The sequence below is a fragment of the Carassius carassius genome, chromosome 43 (genome assembly GCF_963082965.1).
Source record: "Carassius carassius chromosome 43, fCarCar2.1, whole genome shotgun sequence".
NCBI classification, from domain to species: domain Eukaryota; kingdom Metazoa; phylum Chordata; class Actinopteri; order Cypriniformes; family Cyprinidae; genus Carassius; species Carassius carassius.
The window spans coordinates 20,606,193-20,624,464 of record NC_081797.1 but is presented as its reverse complement, the minus strand read 5'-3'; the positions used below and the strand labels follow the sequence as shown (position 1 = coordinate 20,624,464).

Genomic DNA, 18,272 nt, shown 5'->3' with positions numbered 1-18,272 from the left:
GCAGTGTTATTTTACATTTGATTATTCTGTTTCTGTACCTGGACACCTACAAACTATAAAAAAAACTTAAAGGGTCCAGCTTACTTTCTTGAGAGAGTGAGTATTACTGTTATACCATGGCACGGTACGTTTTTTCTCTAACCTTTTTCAATTTGATGGGGGCAACAGCTTCTAATGTATTAGAGAAAATAGTGCCCATGTTGTCAGTAATTTCGTCTAATTCATGTGTATTTTGGGGTACAAATAGCAGTTGAGATAGATCAGGCAGGTTATTTGCGAATCTTTCTTTGGTGACTGGAACAATAGTTCTGCCCAGACGGTATCGCTGAGACATATAGTTAAAGGAACACTCCACCGTTTTTTGAAATAGGGCTTATTCACATTATTTCCTACATTTAGATAGGTGGGCAAATGCATTTTTGCGTCAGTGCATGCATTGTTTTAGTTTGACTGGGTCGGCGTTAGCTTAGCTTAGCACAATGAATGGAATCCTTTGTTGCCAGTTAGCATGGCCTGAGTAAAAGTGATCAAAAAAATGTAAAAAACCCACCTAATTACTTATTGTGGCCTGCGTATTCACAACGAGTACAAATAGCGATCCAGATTAACAATAGGCGATTTCCTAGGCAGATATTGACTTAGGACTATATTATGGGGAAGCACAGGCGAAGCACTGCTGCTTAGGCGAAGCACTGCTACTTCGGTGCAGAGATATCACGCAACACATGAAATCCCACGACTTCCGTCAACATACCGGTGTGAATAGTAGCTGCCTGGCTATTTTCCTTACAGTACACGAATGGTGATGAACATGGCTGATTTTGAGAGAGACGAAGAGGGTGACTTCTCAGACAGTCAAGATCCAGAACCATACCTATTTGAACCAGAGTTTACAGAAGACGAGCTGCGTGCTTTGGAAATAGAACGACAGGAGGAGGAGGTTGCGATCGCTCGTGATGAGAGCCAACATGAACTGGTGGTGTGAATGTGGGGGAATATGCCAATCTATGCCGACGGAAATAGAGTGTCTATGCTGTAGAGAGTGGGACATGTTTTTGCCATTGATGACCAGGCTCAACACGTCAGATCAGGATGAGCGTGCCCAAAGTTGTGTCACATCTACAGAGGATTTCACGGCGCTGATCCATTCTGCAGTACTCGATTTTTTTTCCGGTGTGACAAAGTGAACTGGAAAAAACGCCCCACGCCGAATGGACCAAATGGACAGCTGTCCAGAGAGTAAGTGATTATTTTAATCATGACGCATGTATAGATCGACCCATATTATAGCTGTATTCACATAGAGTTGATGTTTTCACAGGCAATATAGGTTATATAGGAAGAGAAATAAAAGACAACTTACATGTGCACTTTGTTCTTCCTGTGTTTTCAAAGTAGTCCCCTGGTGCAAAATGTTCTTCGCAAACACGATACTGCTTTATTTTGTTGAGAGGCGTTGAACTACAGATCTCCAGAGCTGCTAGCCATTTATTTCTCAGTTCCACATTAGGTGGAATTCTGTGAAACATTACATTCGTGTATGTCCTTTGCTTGTTCTCACAACCTTTTGCTATGCAGGTAATAACCATGTTTGCTGTAACTTCTCAAAATAAATCATCCAAAAGCGAAGACACTCGGTGCAGGTAACGCCGGTATGTTCTTCTTCTTCTGTTTTTTTTGACGCGTTGCACGCCGATATGTTGACGGAATTCATGGGATTTCATGTGTTGCGTGATATCTCTGCACTGAAGTAGCAGTGCTTCGCCTAAGCAGCAGTGCTTCGCCTGTGCTTCCCCATAATATAGTCCCAAGTCAATATCTGCCTAGGAAATCGCCTAGTGTTAATCTGGATCGCTATTTGTACTCGTTGTGAATACGCAGGCCACAAGAAGTAATTAGGTGGGTTTTTTTAATTTTTTTTGATCACTTTTACTCAGGCCATGCTAGCTGGCAACAAATGATTCCATTCATTGTGCTAAGCTAAGCTAACGCCGACCCAGTCAAACTAAAACAATGCATGCACTGACACAAAAATGCATTTGCCCACCTATCTAAATGTAGGAAATAATGTGAATAAGCCCTATTTCAAAAAACGGTGGAGTGTTCCTTTAACTCCAAATGAAAACTATGTATTATATTATCCGGCCCAGTTCAAGAAATAAACCACTCAGAGTGCTCTAGCTCTGTGCACATTTTCACATTTTTTTTAGTCCAGTCCATTGTTATGGTTATCACTATTTAATTCTTTGCTTTTCTGAGAGTAAATCTTTGCATACAGTTGAAACCAGATATTTACATACACTTCAGAAAAAATAAAAATAAAAATAAATAAATAAAATAAATTGTTGATAAAAAAAAATATGTTAATATTTAATAATCTAAAACAGAAAAAGTTTACTCTGATTTAATGTATGACAGTAAAGAAATAAACGTTTTTGTGTTCTTTTCTGAAGTGTATGTAAATATCTGGTTTCAACTGTAAATATGCAGACTTCATGCCTGAAATTCTTGCAGCATGTACGTGAAAAACAATTTATTTTATACAAACTATAGCCTAGCCTAGAAAGTGTGCAAAAAGTGCTCCCTTAATATCACAAAAAAACTGTCACTCGTCTTCACCGCGATCTCTATTATAATTACTGCGCAATGATTCTATCATTTCCATAGCGTCCAGAGTGCAAACACAAATAAGCACTGGATTGTTTCCCAGATCTGTTTCTCAAATATGTTTTTATAACAGTTTTATCTGAGGGTGTAGTGTTTGTTTCAAACACCCCCGCAGGTCCGTGCCTGTATATAATATATACGTGCATATACAGGCCTGGAATGGTCATTGGAAGATTCAGGGGAATTCCCAGTAAGCCACACATATATTGGTCCGGCAACAGTATCACCTTTACATTAATGAAGTCTCACACTGATTAGGAAAGCACAAGTCTCTTGTTCATTTTTTGGCAAATTGGTAATAGTGGTGAAGTGATGATTTGCAAGCGGTGCTTGTAAACCTGAAATCCCATCGCTTGTGTGTGCACAGCTACTCATAGCATTTATAAAAATAATAAATGGCGTATATAAATATATCACAGGTAATAAAGTGAGCCACATGACTTCTCTCCTGTTTTTATTTTTCTCACACACACATCTAACACAACAAAAGCCTACCCTTCAGAAACGTGTCAGGATTTAAAAGTCATTAGTCATCATCAGTAAAAGTCATATTTTTTTTTTGTCTGGAGAGTTTTATTAGTTTTGAAGACACTTTTGATGTACATCAGGATGTTTCTCATGTTGACTATTGATGCCAAACTAAGAGTGGGGTGTGAGTGCTATAAAGAAAAGTTCATTTAGATTTAGAATAATAATGGGGTGACAACTTGTTGATATGAGTGTAATATTTCTAAAAGAATGTTCAATAAATTGAATAAATGAAATTAATAAATATAATAAAATACATTAGAAATGGAATCTCTCTTTCTTGCCAGTTTCACTGTACTCTTGCTGTATGTGTCTGTCTAGTTCACCTGTAAACACGCGCCGGCCTCAGTTAACCACAGACTTCTGTTTTGAGGATCTTTTTGTTCAGTATGCTTTGTGTTTTGCAGAGTTCAGTATAAACAAGACACTGGTGTAATAGGGTTTAATGTTTTTTCATTATTTGTACAATTATTGTTATCCTGTATATGTAGGGTTTAATGTTATTACTTCATAAATTAGTTTAACATACACCGTGTAACTTTTGCTCTATAGCGGTTAAAGGGAGCATATGATGCGATTTCAAGTTTCTGGATTGTTACAAGCTCTTGGTGCATAATGAAGATTTGTAAAGTTTCAAAGACTAAAGTCTCAAATCCAAAGAGACATTCTTTATCCGCCCAGATGTTCACGCAAAGAAAGAAGGCAACTTTTATTATCGCTGTTGCCGCCACCACCATGTTGTGGATACACTGTGTTTCATTGTGAAAGTGAAACTACTTTGTTTGTTCTTCTAAAAGAGGACACAACTAGAAATCAGTGGTTAAGTTGTATCTACAACACTGTTCCAGAACAGTTCAACCCACATATTCAGATGTGTGCAGCGCATTTTATGGAGGACTGTTTCCTGATCCTGGGAGAGAAGACTAAAATGACGTCTTTTCTGACTCACAGTTTGTAAGTACGTTTACATATTTAAATAATATTCCACTGATGATTCAAACGCAAGTTTTAAGGAGTGTAGTGTAGGCTTTTTTCTCCGATTATGCAGACATGTTTTTAAGTTTACGCAGCGCGTTATGCAACACAACACATAAAAAGTCAGTATAAGTCATTATAATCAGTAATTATGTCCCCACTGGATACCACAAATGCCTGGTGTGTAATAGGTTTAACTGGTTTTGTCTTGTCGCACCAGGACACGGCATCACAGTACGTAAGGGGCGTAACATTTCCATCACACGCTTGAAGCAAATGTGGAAAATAATGTATTTGTTTATTTATTTATTTATAAGCATCAACAGCAACAACACTAATATTAACGATAAGCAAAAAAAAAAAAAAATAAATAAATAAATATAATGTCTAATGTTTAAAAATTGAGTAAATTAATAAAGGACAAGAGTCATATCAACTTCATTTTAAACTACCATTTTAGTAGGCTTATAAGCTTTTAATAGCTACAGAGTCAAGAATAATTCACTGGATACTGTTAACTCACTGAATAATATTCTCTGGAATATTGTAATATAACAAACAAAACATTGTATTTTATTGCATTTCTCAACTGGAATGTTATATCAAAATGATTAATAATGTTTTGTCATTCTAGATTAGGAAATGTCTGCTGACAGCATGGTTTACACAGTTACACAGAACTATACTCAAAGTAATAATTAATAATTGGGTCATTCCTGGTATGCGGTAACATTTTGGCTTTATAAGAGTTACATGATTTTTTTTTTTTTTTTGCAAATAGTGACATTGTTAAGTTCATTTAGGAATTGAGTGAAATATATTCCTCATTATTAAGTAAGGAAATGTCTATCTGATCAAATGAAATTAACCTTGATCAAAAGCAGTAAATCTATTGGTTGTGAACCTGCAGTATAACCTGGAGGAATTCAGGAAGCTGATTGGCCGTCAAAACTTCACATGTTAAATAGAACCAGGTGTGCTTTGGTGATGATTAGTGAGCGGAGGGATCTCTGTCGGCAAGGTGAATGTGCTTCTCCTACCCAAGTTGGTGGTGATACTGATACTGGAGAAAGATTGCTAAAGCATGTATGGATGTAACCATTGAGTTTGGAGTAAACCAAATGCTGAGACTGTGGTGAAAAGCCACAATGTGTTAATCAACTTTATAGAAGCTACTGGTAGGATAAAGACTCTTTTATTGAATATAGACTGTTTAAAAGACCAATTGTGAATGTATTGCAAGTTGTTTATTAATGCTAGCAGGTTTAGCATCTAACATGCTATCTGGTCATATGCAGTAAATGCATTTGATTTAGTGTTGTTAAACCGGTTTGTACTGTACTTCTGATTTGTGAGTATTCTAGTAACATTGGTTGTAATTTAAATAAGTTAAACCTCTTTAAATGACTGTATTACTGTGTGTAGTGATTCATATTTATATATTCTCTGTATAGGTTATTAAGCTAAGCATCTGAGCTAAGCATCTGAGTGAAGCATCTGAATTGAACTCTGAAAATAAGCAGAGGAAGACCAAGTTGCGGTTGAAAGATTTTAATAAATTGCTTCGATGATGAAGAATCAGATGTTTTGAGTCATTCCATGCATCTTCTGAAGTTGATTGGAGCCTTGTTCAAGTTTGGGCAGACATTGAGGCTGAGAATCTCTAGATAACTTGACAGACATGTTTAACCATTAGTAATGGATATTGGTTAAGCTCTGGGACTCAAAAAAATAATAAATTGGGTAGATTCTTCAGATACTGGCCATGAAAATATTCTACCCTGTTAGGGACATATAGATAGTTATTACAACATGTTAATAATGTAAATGTTAAACAATGAGCTTTTCTTGGATATAACCCGTTTTAAAATAAACTTGTCAATCTTTAACCTTCTGTTCCCAAGTCCATGTGTTACATACAGCTCCAAATGATGTATTGTATGATCAGCCCTTGTTCAAGAATTATAGCACTGAGGGTGCTCTAGCTCTGATTTATAATTTTACAGATTAATATGCAGATGTCATTCCTGAAATTTAGCAGTGTGTCCATAAAAAAAAAGCAAAGCAAAACAAAGGTTTTATACAAGTTCCAAATTATACTGTATATAGTCAAAAAGTGTTCCCAATCACTAAAAACTTAAAGGTCCCCTTCTTCGTGATCCCATGTTTTAAACTTTAGTTAGTGTGTAATGTTGTTGTTAGAGTATAAATAGTATCTGTCAAATTCTAAAGCTCAAAGTTCAATGCCAAGCGAGATATTTTATTTAACAGAATTCGCCTACAAAAAACGACCCGTTTGGACTACATCCCTCTACTTCCTTCAGTAATGACGTCACTAAAACAGTTTGTTGACTAACCTCCGCCCACATGGATTCACAAAAAGGGGGCGTGGTCTTGTTGCGCTCCGGAGAAGAGGAAGAGCTGCATTTGTTTTTACCATATCATTGAAACACTGTTATTTTCATCTCGGAGTCCAATCATCTTTGTAACCATTAATCTCCAAGTACACCGTTACTTGGAGATTAATGGTTACAATTTATGTTTAACTCGGTTCCCGAAAATTATAATCCACATGTAAAACTATGTGCAGCACATTTTGCTGAGGACAACTTCCTCAATCTCAATGTTTAATGCCGGATTCGCAAAAAGATTATTCTTGAAAGATGGAGCAGTTCCCTCTTTGTCTGGAGAAGGCGTTGTTTATGGACCACAACCGGTTAGTGTATTTTATTATTTAAGTTGGTGCGTTTAACAGTTTCTGTAACTTATTACAAAAAGGGCAGTGCTGTTTAGCTTTGTTAACTAGATGTTAGGGCTGTGCAAAAAATTTTCATGCGCATCTCGTTAGTAAAAACGCTCCTGTGATTATAAGTACATCTCCAGCACATGCTCCTGCCCACTTGCTTCTCAAAACTAGTCCAATCGCGTTAAGCTGGTGTCGAATCACAACACAGGAACCGCTGGCCCAATCAGAACTCATTACGTATTTCTGAAGGAGGGACTTTATAGAACAAGGAAGTCATCAGCCCGTTTTTATGACCGTGAAAACAGCGGTATACAGATAGGTGAATTGTGTGAAAAATACTGTTTTTTTTACACACGAAATATGAACACGTGTTATATTGCACACTGTAAACACAATCAAAGCTTCAAAAAAGCGTGAAAAATGGGACCTTTAACATCACTTGCCTCAGTTCATCGTGATCTCACAAAATTTTGTTATTATAATCAATGAAGCTCTCTACACTGCACAATTAATATTTTATTTACATAGTGTCTACACTTTGTCATAATACGATGATTCTCTGGATATGTCTGTGATTGGCTGCTCTGCTCAACACTTTCCAGAGCAAACACAAACACATACTGCATGGATAATTCATTACAGCTTTCTTTGAGAGGGCTTAGCAGGAGCAGCACTATGAAGGAAAGCTCATTTAATTTAGAATTATAATGGGGTGATAGCTTGTTGATATGAGTGTAATAATTTCAAAGAATGTATAAAATAATAATAATAATAATAAATTACAAATGAAATCTCTCTCTTTCTTGCTGCTCTGACTTTACTGTGGCAGTCGGCTGCTGTCAGGTTTGCATCTCTTACTCTTAGATTTATCTTTGAGCAATTGATGCTATGCATTTATCATTTCTGAACTGGCTTTGTATTGTTCAATTGTGTAGTTGACATTATACATATGTGACAAATAAAATGTTATTTGATTAAGTCTCCTTCAGAAATCATTATTTACAGTTGATTAAAATGGAGTCTGGTGTTGCAGCAAATCTGTGTCCAGAATACAGAAGGTCAAACTGAAGGTCATGAATGAATGGAGCAGAAAACACGTCTCCTGGGACGTCATGATATCCGTCTATCACCGACTTCTATGAACATGAACAAGTTGTACAAACATGACAAAGAAAACTACACTTTTTGTATGAGCAAGCATGCAATGCCCAAATGTAAAGCTATTAGTTAACCCTTCCTCCTCTGACTAAGATTAGAAATGGTAGTTTGTGACCATGAGATCCCCATTTTTAAGTATTTTTAAAATACATAAACACAGTAATTTATTTTTATACATAGTCTGACTGCTGTATTTTGTAGTTTATTTTGATACACTTAAAATTTTGATTTATCTTTTCCCAACCCTGGCTGTAGATCGCTGCTGATGTACTTTCCAGTCAAAATACATTTCACACTGCAAGACTCAGTCTCTATACTCTATTCTCATGGTCAGGAACTATACTCTCGTTTTTGGCATTCAAGTGATGACTGATTGGTGTATATAGGCCCACATGGGTCCAGAAAACATTCCTCACATCATTACACCAGCAGCAGCAGACCGTCCTGTCAGCGCAAGGAAGTTCGGATGAATAGATTCATGTCATTATTGCCAAAATCTGACCCTCCCATATGTGTGCCCCGGCAGAAATCCTCAGAAACATCAGATCACATGTGAAACAGTAAGCCCTTTCACACATACAGACTTTTCCGGAAAATTACCGGTAAATTGCCGTAAAGAAATCATGTGTGAACAGGATCTTTTCAAAAATACCGTAAATTAGTTCCGGCAATTTACCGGTATGAGAACTTGTAACATTACCAGTAAATTGCCGGAATTCTGCTGTGTGTGAACGCAGAAGGAAAATTACTGGTATGAGCACGTAAGAGTTCAGAACGCGGTGACGTAAGACGTCTACTCCGGGCCAACCATAACAATCAGACGCAGCAGGTGACGCATTCACTTCGCATTTGTTTACCAAAATAAAATAAATGTCATCCAACTGGAGTGACAGTGAAATTAAAGTGCTTCTCTTTTTCCGGGCGGATGAAGAAATCTGTCGTCATCTTAGAGGAACTGTTAGTGATGCAGTAACATATGATAAAATTACTAACCGTCTCCGAGAGCAAGGCATCCACAGGACAAAAAGTCAGGTCATCAGTAAATTGAAAACATTGCGCCTTAAATATATGAAAATTAACGATCATCATAAACAAAGTGGTAATGGAAGAATAACTTGGATTTATCATGAGCTTTGTCAGTCCATTTGGGGATCCAGTCACTCCACAAATCCCGTTGCTCTGACTGGTAGTTTGAATTTTGAGGGACCCCAATCTGGCGTTGCTAAGGACGCGTGTGATGGCAGTACGTCGAGTCAGTCGGTCGACACCGAGGCACCAACTTGTAATGCAGAACTAACGGATGAGATTACAGGTGGGTAAACTAATTCATTGTTTACATGATAAACGTGTTATAACAAATATATTTGTTTTTTTTTTTTGGTAAATGAAAAGATAGGCAATTCTTTATAATTACGTTTTTATATGTTTGCAGTAGTTAACAGGAACTAATAATGAACACTACTTTTAATATATTTATTTCACATCCATACCTTTTGCATACGGTCAGCCAAAAAAATTGACTTTCCCGTCACCCCCTCTTCCTAATCAATCCACAGGTGAACAGATGATATATAATATATTTCTACTTCCGGCAGGTGCCGCCATTAATGCCAAAAAAAAAATAATAATAATAATAATAGATAAATAAAAACAATAGGCATTCAAAATAATGAAACTGTGCCTGGATCTTACAATTTGTATTGATCATGTATTTTTAGGTTTCACTCAGCCACCAAGGAAGAAGTCGAAAAAAACAAAGATCACATGATTGACTCCATAGCTACAGTGCTACAAACTATGGAAACAACATTCAGAGAGCAAGAAGCACTCCGTATACAGGAGCAAAGAGAGTATGAAGAAAGGTTGCACAAAGAGGCAAAGGAAGAGCAGAAGGAGGAAAGGGCAAGCATGATGGCGATGTGGAAGGAAATGATGGCGTTCCAAGGAAACCTCTTAAAGGACATTATTTCGCGCCCCCCCCCCAACAACGTCTCTTCCTCTGAATCCACATTACCAACAACATAATTTTCACAGCCAACGCTTCTCTTTTCCAAGCCCTAGCACTAGCTACATAGCACCATACCACCCAGCAGATCAAGATGAAGAGGCCTCACTCCATCATCAATTCAAGTCTTCGTTCTTAGAAGATCTGCAAGACTAGACTAAAATAAAATAAAACAGTTCACTTCAAATTTTAGAAAAATATGCTTTAATTGTAAATGTTAGGAATTACAAGTGTTAGTGTTCCTGGTGTTTTTGCAAACCAAATGTATTCTGTGCACTACGATAAGTATTTGCTCATATTAATAAGTATACATGTTAATATTTTGTTTTGATAATATTTAAATGTATTTAAATGTATATATATATATATATATATATATATATATATATATATATATATATATATATATATATATATGAATTTGTTAATTGTATGATTTTTTTTAACAATAGTACATTAATAAAATGTTAAAATGTTATGTTTTATGCCTTGACACTAGTTAATGCAATTTTAAGGCAAAAATAAACTGTCCCCTTAAGAAATTCCCCTGAGTAGGAAGTTATCAAATGGAAAAATTTACAGTCATATTTACATTTCAGTCATCATTTACTCACCCTCATGTAATTGTAAACCTGCATGAAGTTCTTCCTTCTGCTGAACCAAAGGAAGGTATTTTGAAGAATGTTGGTAACCAAACAGCTGTGGGGCACCTTTGATTTCCATATTATATTTGTCTTGCTACAGAAGTCAAAGGTGCCCCACAGCTGTTTGTTCTATGTACATCTTTATAAATGAGGCTCCAGAACTCAAGCTCATATTTTATAATCAATAATCTAATAATCAAATGTGACTTAATGAACCATGAAAACAGCTGCAGATGAAGGAAATTATAACACAAGACTGTGTAATCAAATTCTGAAGCTCAAACACTGAGTCAGTTGTGTTGGACTGATGGAGAGATGAGGTTTGTTCACACTGAGACTCTCAGCAGTCATACTGACCTTCTGAATGATTGAATCATCTGTTGATCTGTGATGAGACTCAGTCAATGATTCATTCTGATGTGTGTCCTTCAGTATCTGTGTCTCTCACAGCTGTTACTGAATAATTCTGGCTAGTATCTTGTATAAGATTCATATTAGAATTATTATTATTATTTTAACAAGAGCCTTTTATTCCATCAATGTATAGGTACTTTAAAGAAACTGCCAATGGCTCTGTCACAAGAAGGAACTCTTTTCAGTCCTACATGGAAACATGTCGTGTTATAGTCATTATATGAAGCGTCCGTCTTCAGGTGATTTGTGTTCAGATGTTCAAAAATACCAGAAGGAAACATTAGTTGAGTGATGTCATCTTATATATGGCTTTAATGTGTGCTGTGTTAATCAAGTCATAATCTTATTGTGGCATGTTTTGCTAAAATAGGAAATGTCAAATCATATAATAAAAAACAAGAATCAATGTTATATTGTATTGTGATGAAACTGCTGTTTGTTACAAACTGTAGCTCCTCAAGCTGCAGTGTCTCTCATCTGTATCAGTGCAGTCACTCTGACTCTGACTGACGGAGGTTTTTGTACGACTCTTTATCACTGTGTGAACACATGTTTACTATTTGGATAGTGAAAACTCTGACAGTAATAATCTCCTGTATCTTCAGTCTGGACTCCTCTGATGGTCAGAGTGAAATCTTTTCCTTGGCTAGATCCACTGCCACTGAATCTAGAAGGAGTTCCTGACTGGAGGGTGCTTATGTAATAAATGAGGAGTTTAGGAGCTTCTCCAGGTTTCTGCTGATACCAGGCTAAGTTGCTATAGTATATTCCTGGATCTGTACTACACTCTATTGTAGCTGTTTGACCGAGCTGGACAGTTTTAACTTGAGGCTGAGTCACAGTGATTCCTCTGGATTCTGAATAAAATAAAATAAATTAGTTTGCAAATCTTCTTAATAGAAGAATATTAAATTGATATAAACAATAATAACATATTATTATTATCAAAAATACACATCCTACCTTGAATAAAAACCCCAATGGTCCAGATGAGGATGATGATGTTGTTCATTGTTGTTGTTGTGTCTTGTGTGATGATGAAGATTGTGTTCTGTTCTGCTCTCAGTCATGAAGTGTTAAACTCACAGCTCTATAAACACTCTCAGAGCACTGAAGCATGTGCTGACGATGCAAAGAAGTGGGCAGGATTCACAACAGACTGAGCTGCTAACAAAACCATATTATAGTATATTTGATTTACAATTTTCACAAATATTAGTTTGGTAACACTTTATTATAGGAACCAATTCTCACTATTAAATAGTTGCTTATTAGCATGCCTATTATTAAAATATTGACTGTACCTAAACTTTCAAGGGTTAGTTCACCCAAAAGTGAAAATTCCATTGCTGTCTATGGAGGGTCAGAGAACTCCCAAAATGCATCAAAAACATCTTAATTTGTGTTTCTGAAGATGAACGGAGGTCTTACAGGTTTTGAACAACATGAGGGTGAGTAATTAATGACATAAATTTATTTTTTAGGTGAATTAACCCTTTAACAACTACATTACTAACTATTAATAAGCAGGGAACTAGAACAATTTTAGAACAACCATAGTTAATGGTTTGTTAATAGCGAGAACTGGACGTTAAAATAAAGTATGGTCATTATTTTTAGTAACTGTTTTTGAATCCAGGGCCAGGGTTTCAAATGTAAAGTGGATTCACAGTGATTGAGCTGCAGATGAAGAATAGAAACATTATGAGAAACACAACGTCATCCATGATAGAAGAGGTCAAAGGTCATCAGGTCATTAAATATATAATGTATCTTGAAAAAAAAATTATATAAGCACATATTGAAGATATTTTATATATGAAAGTTTTATTCCCAAAACTAAATGACTGAGTGTCATCAACAGCTGAAGTGTTTCTACTCTCAGTGTGTTGAAGTGTTTCTCTCTCTGCTGGAGTGTGTGTTCACTCGAGTGGAATAGAGGTTTTTGTACGAGTGTTTCATTAGATTGTATCACTGTGGTACACATTCGGTGGAGGAACTAAACTGGTGCTCGGTAAGTCTGTCTTTTTGATTCTTCATTAAAAACTTGCAATTTAGATTAAAGTGTAACCTACTCATCATTCATAGATCTTTCACACACACACACACACACACACTGTAACCGGCAGGTTTGTAAAACATTTACATCTGATGAGTAGTTTACACTAGAGTAAAGAATGCAGAAAGTGTTGTAAATGAAGTATTCATGCGTTTACACAACAGGTTTTGAACACTTTGTAGTGTGTACTGCAGTGTAAGGGCGACTGGTGAGAGTTAGACAGATGTCTTCTGACACACATGGAGTATTTGAACTGTGAGATAATAGTACAATGATGACATTTCAGTGAATTTAGTAATTTATCATTTTTTATTAAGTAGTTGCAATCAATTTATTTTAGCTATATTTAAATAAACAAATTTAGTTGATTAACTATCAACATTTTTATTTGTAGCTAAAATATATTGTTTGCAACTACTTAGCTTAAAGTTAAGATAGTATATTTTTTTTTCCAGTGTATTAACCTTTTACTAAGGATCTGTTTGATTATTTCATGATGCTAATTTTAAAAAAAAACTTACAAGATTTGTAAATCATTAGAATATTACTTAATAATCATTTGTGAATGTATAGTCATGTTTTGTAAATGATTAGTTAATCATCATCTAATCACTTGTAAATTATTTCTAACAATGTACAAAACATAGATAAAATATTAACATTTCACTTATTAATCATTTATGAACACAGTCATGTTTTGTAAATGATTAGTTTAATGAATTAACAAAACGCACACACATTGTAAGCATATCACTTATTGGTTATGATTGTTTTGTAAATGATTAGTTCATGATTAACTAATCAATTATAAATGACTTACAACTGAACGTCTTTAGAAAGTTGTTACCATTTACTTTGAACAAACAATTCCTGTCTAAATACTTTCATAATGTTTTATCAGTTTATCAGATTTTTTTCTTTTTTTTTCTTTTATACATTTCTATATTTTGTTCATAGTATTTTATTGTAGATGTCATAAACAGAAAAAAAGAGATTTGATGTTAAAATGTAAAGGTAGTAATTTTCTGCAGATAATTTAATGATTCTGAATCTGGTTTGATCCTGTTGTTCTTCTAATTCAATGATTTTAATATGCATACAAAATATGTGTAAATCTTTTAAACACATTTGATTCAGTTATTTTTCTAATTATGAACAGTAATATACTCTAACTTGTAGCCACACATTGTGTCCTGTTGAAATGCTGTGAATGCTGCAGGGCAGAAGAGTGCTGGAGCTGCAGTGTGTTTTCTCTGTGTTTGTGAATGTGTTGTGTTTGTCTCCTGCAGCTGGTCCCACAGTGAAGCCCTCAGTGTCTCTGCTGCCGCCCTCTTCTCTGCAGATCTCTGGAGACTCAGCCGCACTGCTCTGCCTGCTCAGCTCTTACTCTCCACAGGGGGCGCTGGTGAGCTGGACACTGGACGGTTCAGAGGTCACCGAGGGGGTTGTGACCAGCGCAGAGAGCGAGCAGGACGGCCGCTACAGCCGCAGTAGTGTCCTGACCCTCAGCAAAGCACGCTGGGAAGCGGGAGAGCAGTACGTCTGCAGAGTAACACATGATGGAGCTTCTCATGAGGCCTCGTTCCACAAGAGTCGCTGTTAGTCGCTCGCAGTGCTGATCTTTCTCCAGTGAGCGCTGCTCTCTCCTGAAGATGAGCGTATCTGAGTGTCCTGTGTCAGGCAGGATTCACATGAGTCTAGTGCTGCAGCTGTAGTCATTTACAACTCAATACTGAAAGAGAGCTCTAGTGTCAAAGCACTGGCTGATCTTTCAATCTGCTGTGTTTGCTGCAACATTCAATAAAGCTTCTCAACAAACTCCATTTGTGTCTGACAACATCATTCAACTAACAGATGAAGATGCATGTAGTGTTTGTGCAGGTGTTTTTCAGAAGCTCGATCAGTAGCAGTAAATCTAGTCAAATAAAGCTCTTGGGGTTTGAACATGGTCTCTGGAGACAGAGCTGCTCTATTCTGAGAGGATCACAATCACTCCACCCTGACAATGCAAATGAGATTTTCAGCTCACACTCCCAGAGTCACTGTTTGATTGGTTACATGATCTGGACTGAAACACACCAGTTTCACTTCTGCTGTAGTCCAGCAGCACACAGACAAACTCATTGTTACATTTCAGTTTTTTTATTTTTTATTTTTTTAATTGCTAACATCCTTTTTCCAATCTGTAGTCACATCTTCAAAACACTATACACATTTAGCACAACATCAGTCTGTGGTGACCATATCTTTAACAAAATTCATTTTGTTTTCACACAATATTCAGTTAATTAACACATTTCTAAAATGCTTACATTTTCTTTTCACATAAGCTATACCTTATACCAAAATCATAGATCTTTCTTATCTGTTTTTTTTTTTTTTACAAATGCTTAAGGACAGCATGACAGAAATGAAAACCTAATGTTCCAAACTTTAAATATAATGTAAAGCCTCTACTTCTGCAACAACATCAACTCAAAAGTATTGGAAAATATCTCTTTATAAAATATTTTAACAACTGATAAGCAATTTTAAGTAACAATTCACTAAAATATTTAAAAATAGCTGATTCCAGTCTCAGTTTGAAGAATAGTCAGGTGTTGATGGTCGTTACATTACATCAACATCGAGTAAAAAAGACCTCTTTGAATGGGTTTTGTGGACGCAGAACAACACAGAATCAGACAGAGAAAAATTATGCCTGGGAGAGGGAGAGGAGTAGTTGTATCAGAAGAAGAGAATTCAGACTGCAAGCACAATTCCTGCTTTACACTCACATTGCAGTTCTAAAACACATGGTTTTTTCAAAACACTACACACAATTCTCTGCATTTCGCACAATTTTATGGCAGAAAAATCACTTGTTTTCACAAGGAACACACTACCATTCAAATATGCACACTGACTCATCACATGGGCAAACACCTGTCACACATTTTTACAATTAGCAAACAGAGCTTTAGCATAAAATGGCAAAAAGTGAGCTCTTCTGTTTTGGAGCAATGGATGCCAACAATGGAACAGAGGCAGAGCCAGAGCCAGAGGAGTGAGAGTAAGAGGAGGAGGAGGAGGACAAGGACGAGGAAGCCCAAGGACCATAATCTCTAATGAGATCAGAGCCACTTTGGTTGAATATGTGGTCAACCATTGTCTAACAATGAGGGAAGCTGGGCAAAGGGTACAGCCAAATTTGAGCAGGTACACTGTATCATCCATCACGGGAGCTTTCTGAAATGAGAATAGGTAAGAAATCTACTCACACTAGAAAATTGCATTACTGCAAATCAATACAGTGCTCAAAGAGTACAGTAGCACAGAATTACCTGTGGACTGTTCTGTGGGACTGTAAAAATAAAGTATGTTTCAAGTATTTGGGAAATGTATTCCTACTTTGTATTCCTACACAATATTTACAGTATTTTACTATTTGTTTGGCAGAACTGAAAGAGTACCTAAGGTGGTGGGGAACGTGTTCTGTCTCCTGAACAGGAAACTGCAGTAATGAACATGGTCTTAGAAAATAATGGCATAACAAGATATTTCCAAATATTGATAGGGTAAGCTTATCAACACTGGACTGTGTCTTGCGCAGAAATAATCTGAGGATGAAGCAGGTCTACAGGGTGCCATCTGAACGCAATTCAGAAAGAGTCAATGAATTGCGATATAACTATGTGCAAGTGAGTCCTATACAATCCCACAATTGATGCATACTTTCAACAGATTGGATTCAGGATTCAACCTCACAAAAAGACGAAAGAGGGAAAGGAATATCATCGGCCAGTGTGCCATTGTTGAAGTCCCTGGCCAGCGCGGAGGATTGCTGTGTGCAGTGATTACCCACCACGGCATCATCCATCACCATGCAACCCTTGATCCCTACAACACTGCCCATCTGATCACATTCTACACAACACACTCATTCCCCCAGATCAGATAGACGCCCCAGAGCAGGTACGTTGTCATTTGGGACAACTTAAGTTTCCACTGGGCTGCTCCGGTTCATAACTGGTTTACTGCCCACCCAAGCTTTTTAGTAGTTTATCTCCCTCCATATTCCCCATTCCTCAATGGAGCTGGACTCACCATGCTAGGAGATATTTCCCCCTCTGCTTGGCCAGGAAAAACATTGCTTGTGATGTGGATGAGGTGCTGTGGCCAGACCGAATACGAAAAGAGGATGCAGCATAGTTTTTTGTTACTGTAACTGTATACAGTAAATTCTTCTGTTGTTTTGTATGTAGACCACTGTATGTGCAACTTTGCTTTTGGTTGGGATGTACACTGTACATTGTTTTTGTTGGAAAAATAAAATATATTTGTTACCGTGTATTTGTGTGTTCTGACTATAAAAACTATTTTATATATATGTAACAAAAGAAAACTTCACAATCACGGGAAGAAGGAGGCGGGAACCGGCGGACATTTAAATCAAACTTTAATAACCAAATAAACACAGAACAGGGTGACAGCCCCTCTCAGATGACCTCCGCGCACAAACAAAACCAAAACACAAACTAAAATCCAGCCCTGGTCCTCTCTCATCCTTCACTGTCGTTGCTCCTCTTTTGTATCCTTCTGATCTCCTCCGTGGGACTCGAGACCAGTGAGTGGAGCAGGTGTCACTCATTTCCAAATCACTCCACCGCTCAGTCCAACGGCTCTCGGCCCCGCCCCACTCGTCACATACCCCCATCGCCCCTCGCAGGTCAGGGGTACCCACAAGACTGCACTCTACTACCCCCCACCCTCCCTCCAGGGGGACCGTTCACGGTAGCTGCGGGAACCTGGGCTAAGGACAGACAGACGAGGTGAGAGAAAAGGAGATGGAAGGATGATTAGCGACAGAGACGAGAGAAGGGAGAGAGGAAAAAATAATAATTGTTCCGTTTCCCAGACATATCGCTGCTCTGCCCCCCACCAGCTGTGTGAACTCTTCTGCGGTGCCTGGCGGCAGCACTGGATGACCCTCGGTGGACGGCACGACACTCCTCCGCCACCTGGTTGACGGCGACGGCTCTTGACTGAATTACTAAAAAGAATTAATCCACAATCAAACCGAGTTTTGTTCCGACA

The 18,272-nt window shown here is 37.2% G+C and overlaps 1 protein-coding gene, 1 pseudogene and 1 gene segment (V, D, J or C); all 3 read left to right on the top strand.

The window, feature by feature from the left end:
- The window catches only part of LOC132125468 (uncharacterized), a 1,183,551-nt gene that overhangs the window by 942,915 nt on the left and 222,364 nt on the right, over nucleotides 1–18,272 (top strand). The window lies entirely within an intron of this gene.
- On the top strand, nucleotides 8,945–10,430 carry LOC132125311 (uncharacterized; annotated as a pseudogene).
- On the top strand, nucleotides 12,863–14,799 carry LOC132124837 (immunoglobulin lambda constant 7-like). The segment is given in 3 exon segments: nucleotides 12,863–12,889; nucleotides 13,103–13,151; nucleotides 14,486–14,799. Coding segments are annotated over 3 exon segments (390 nt in total).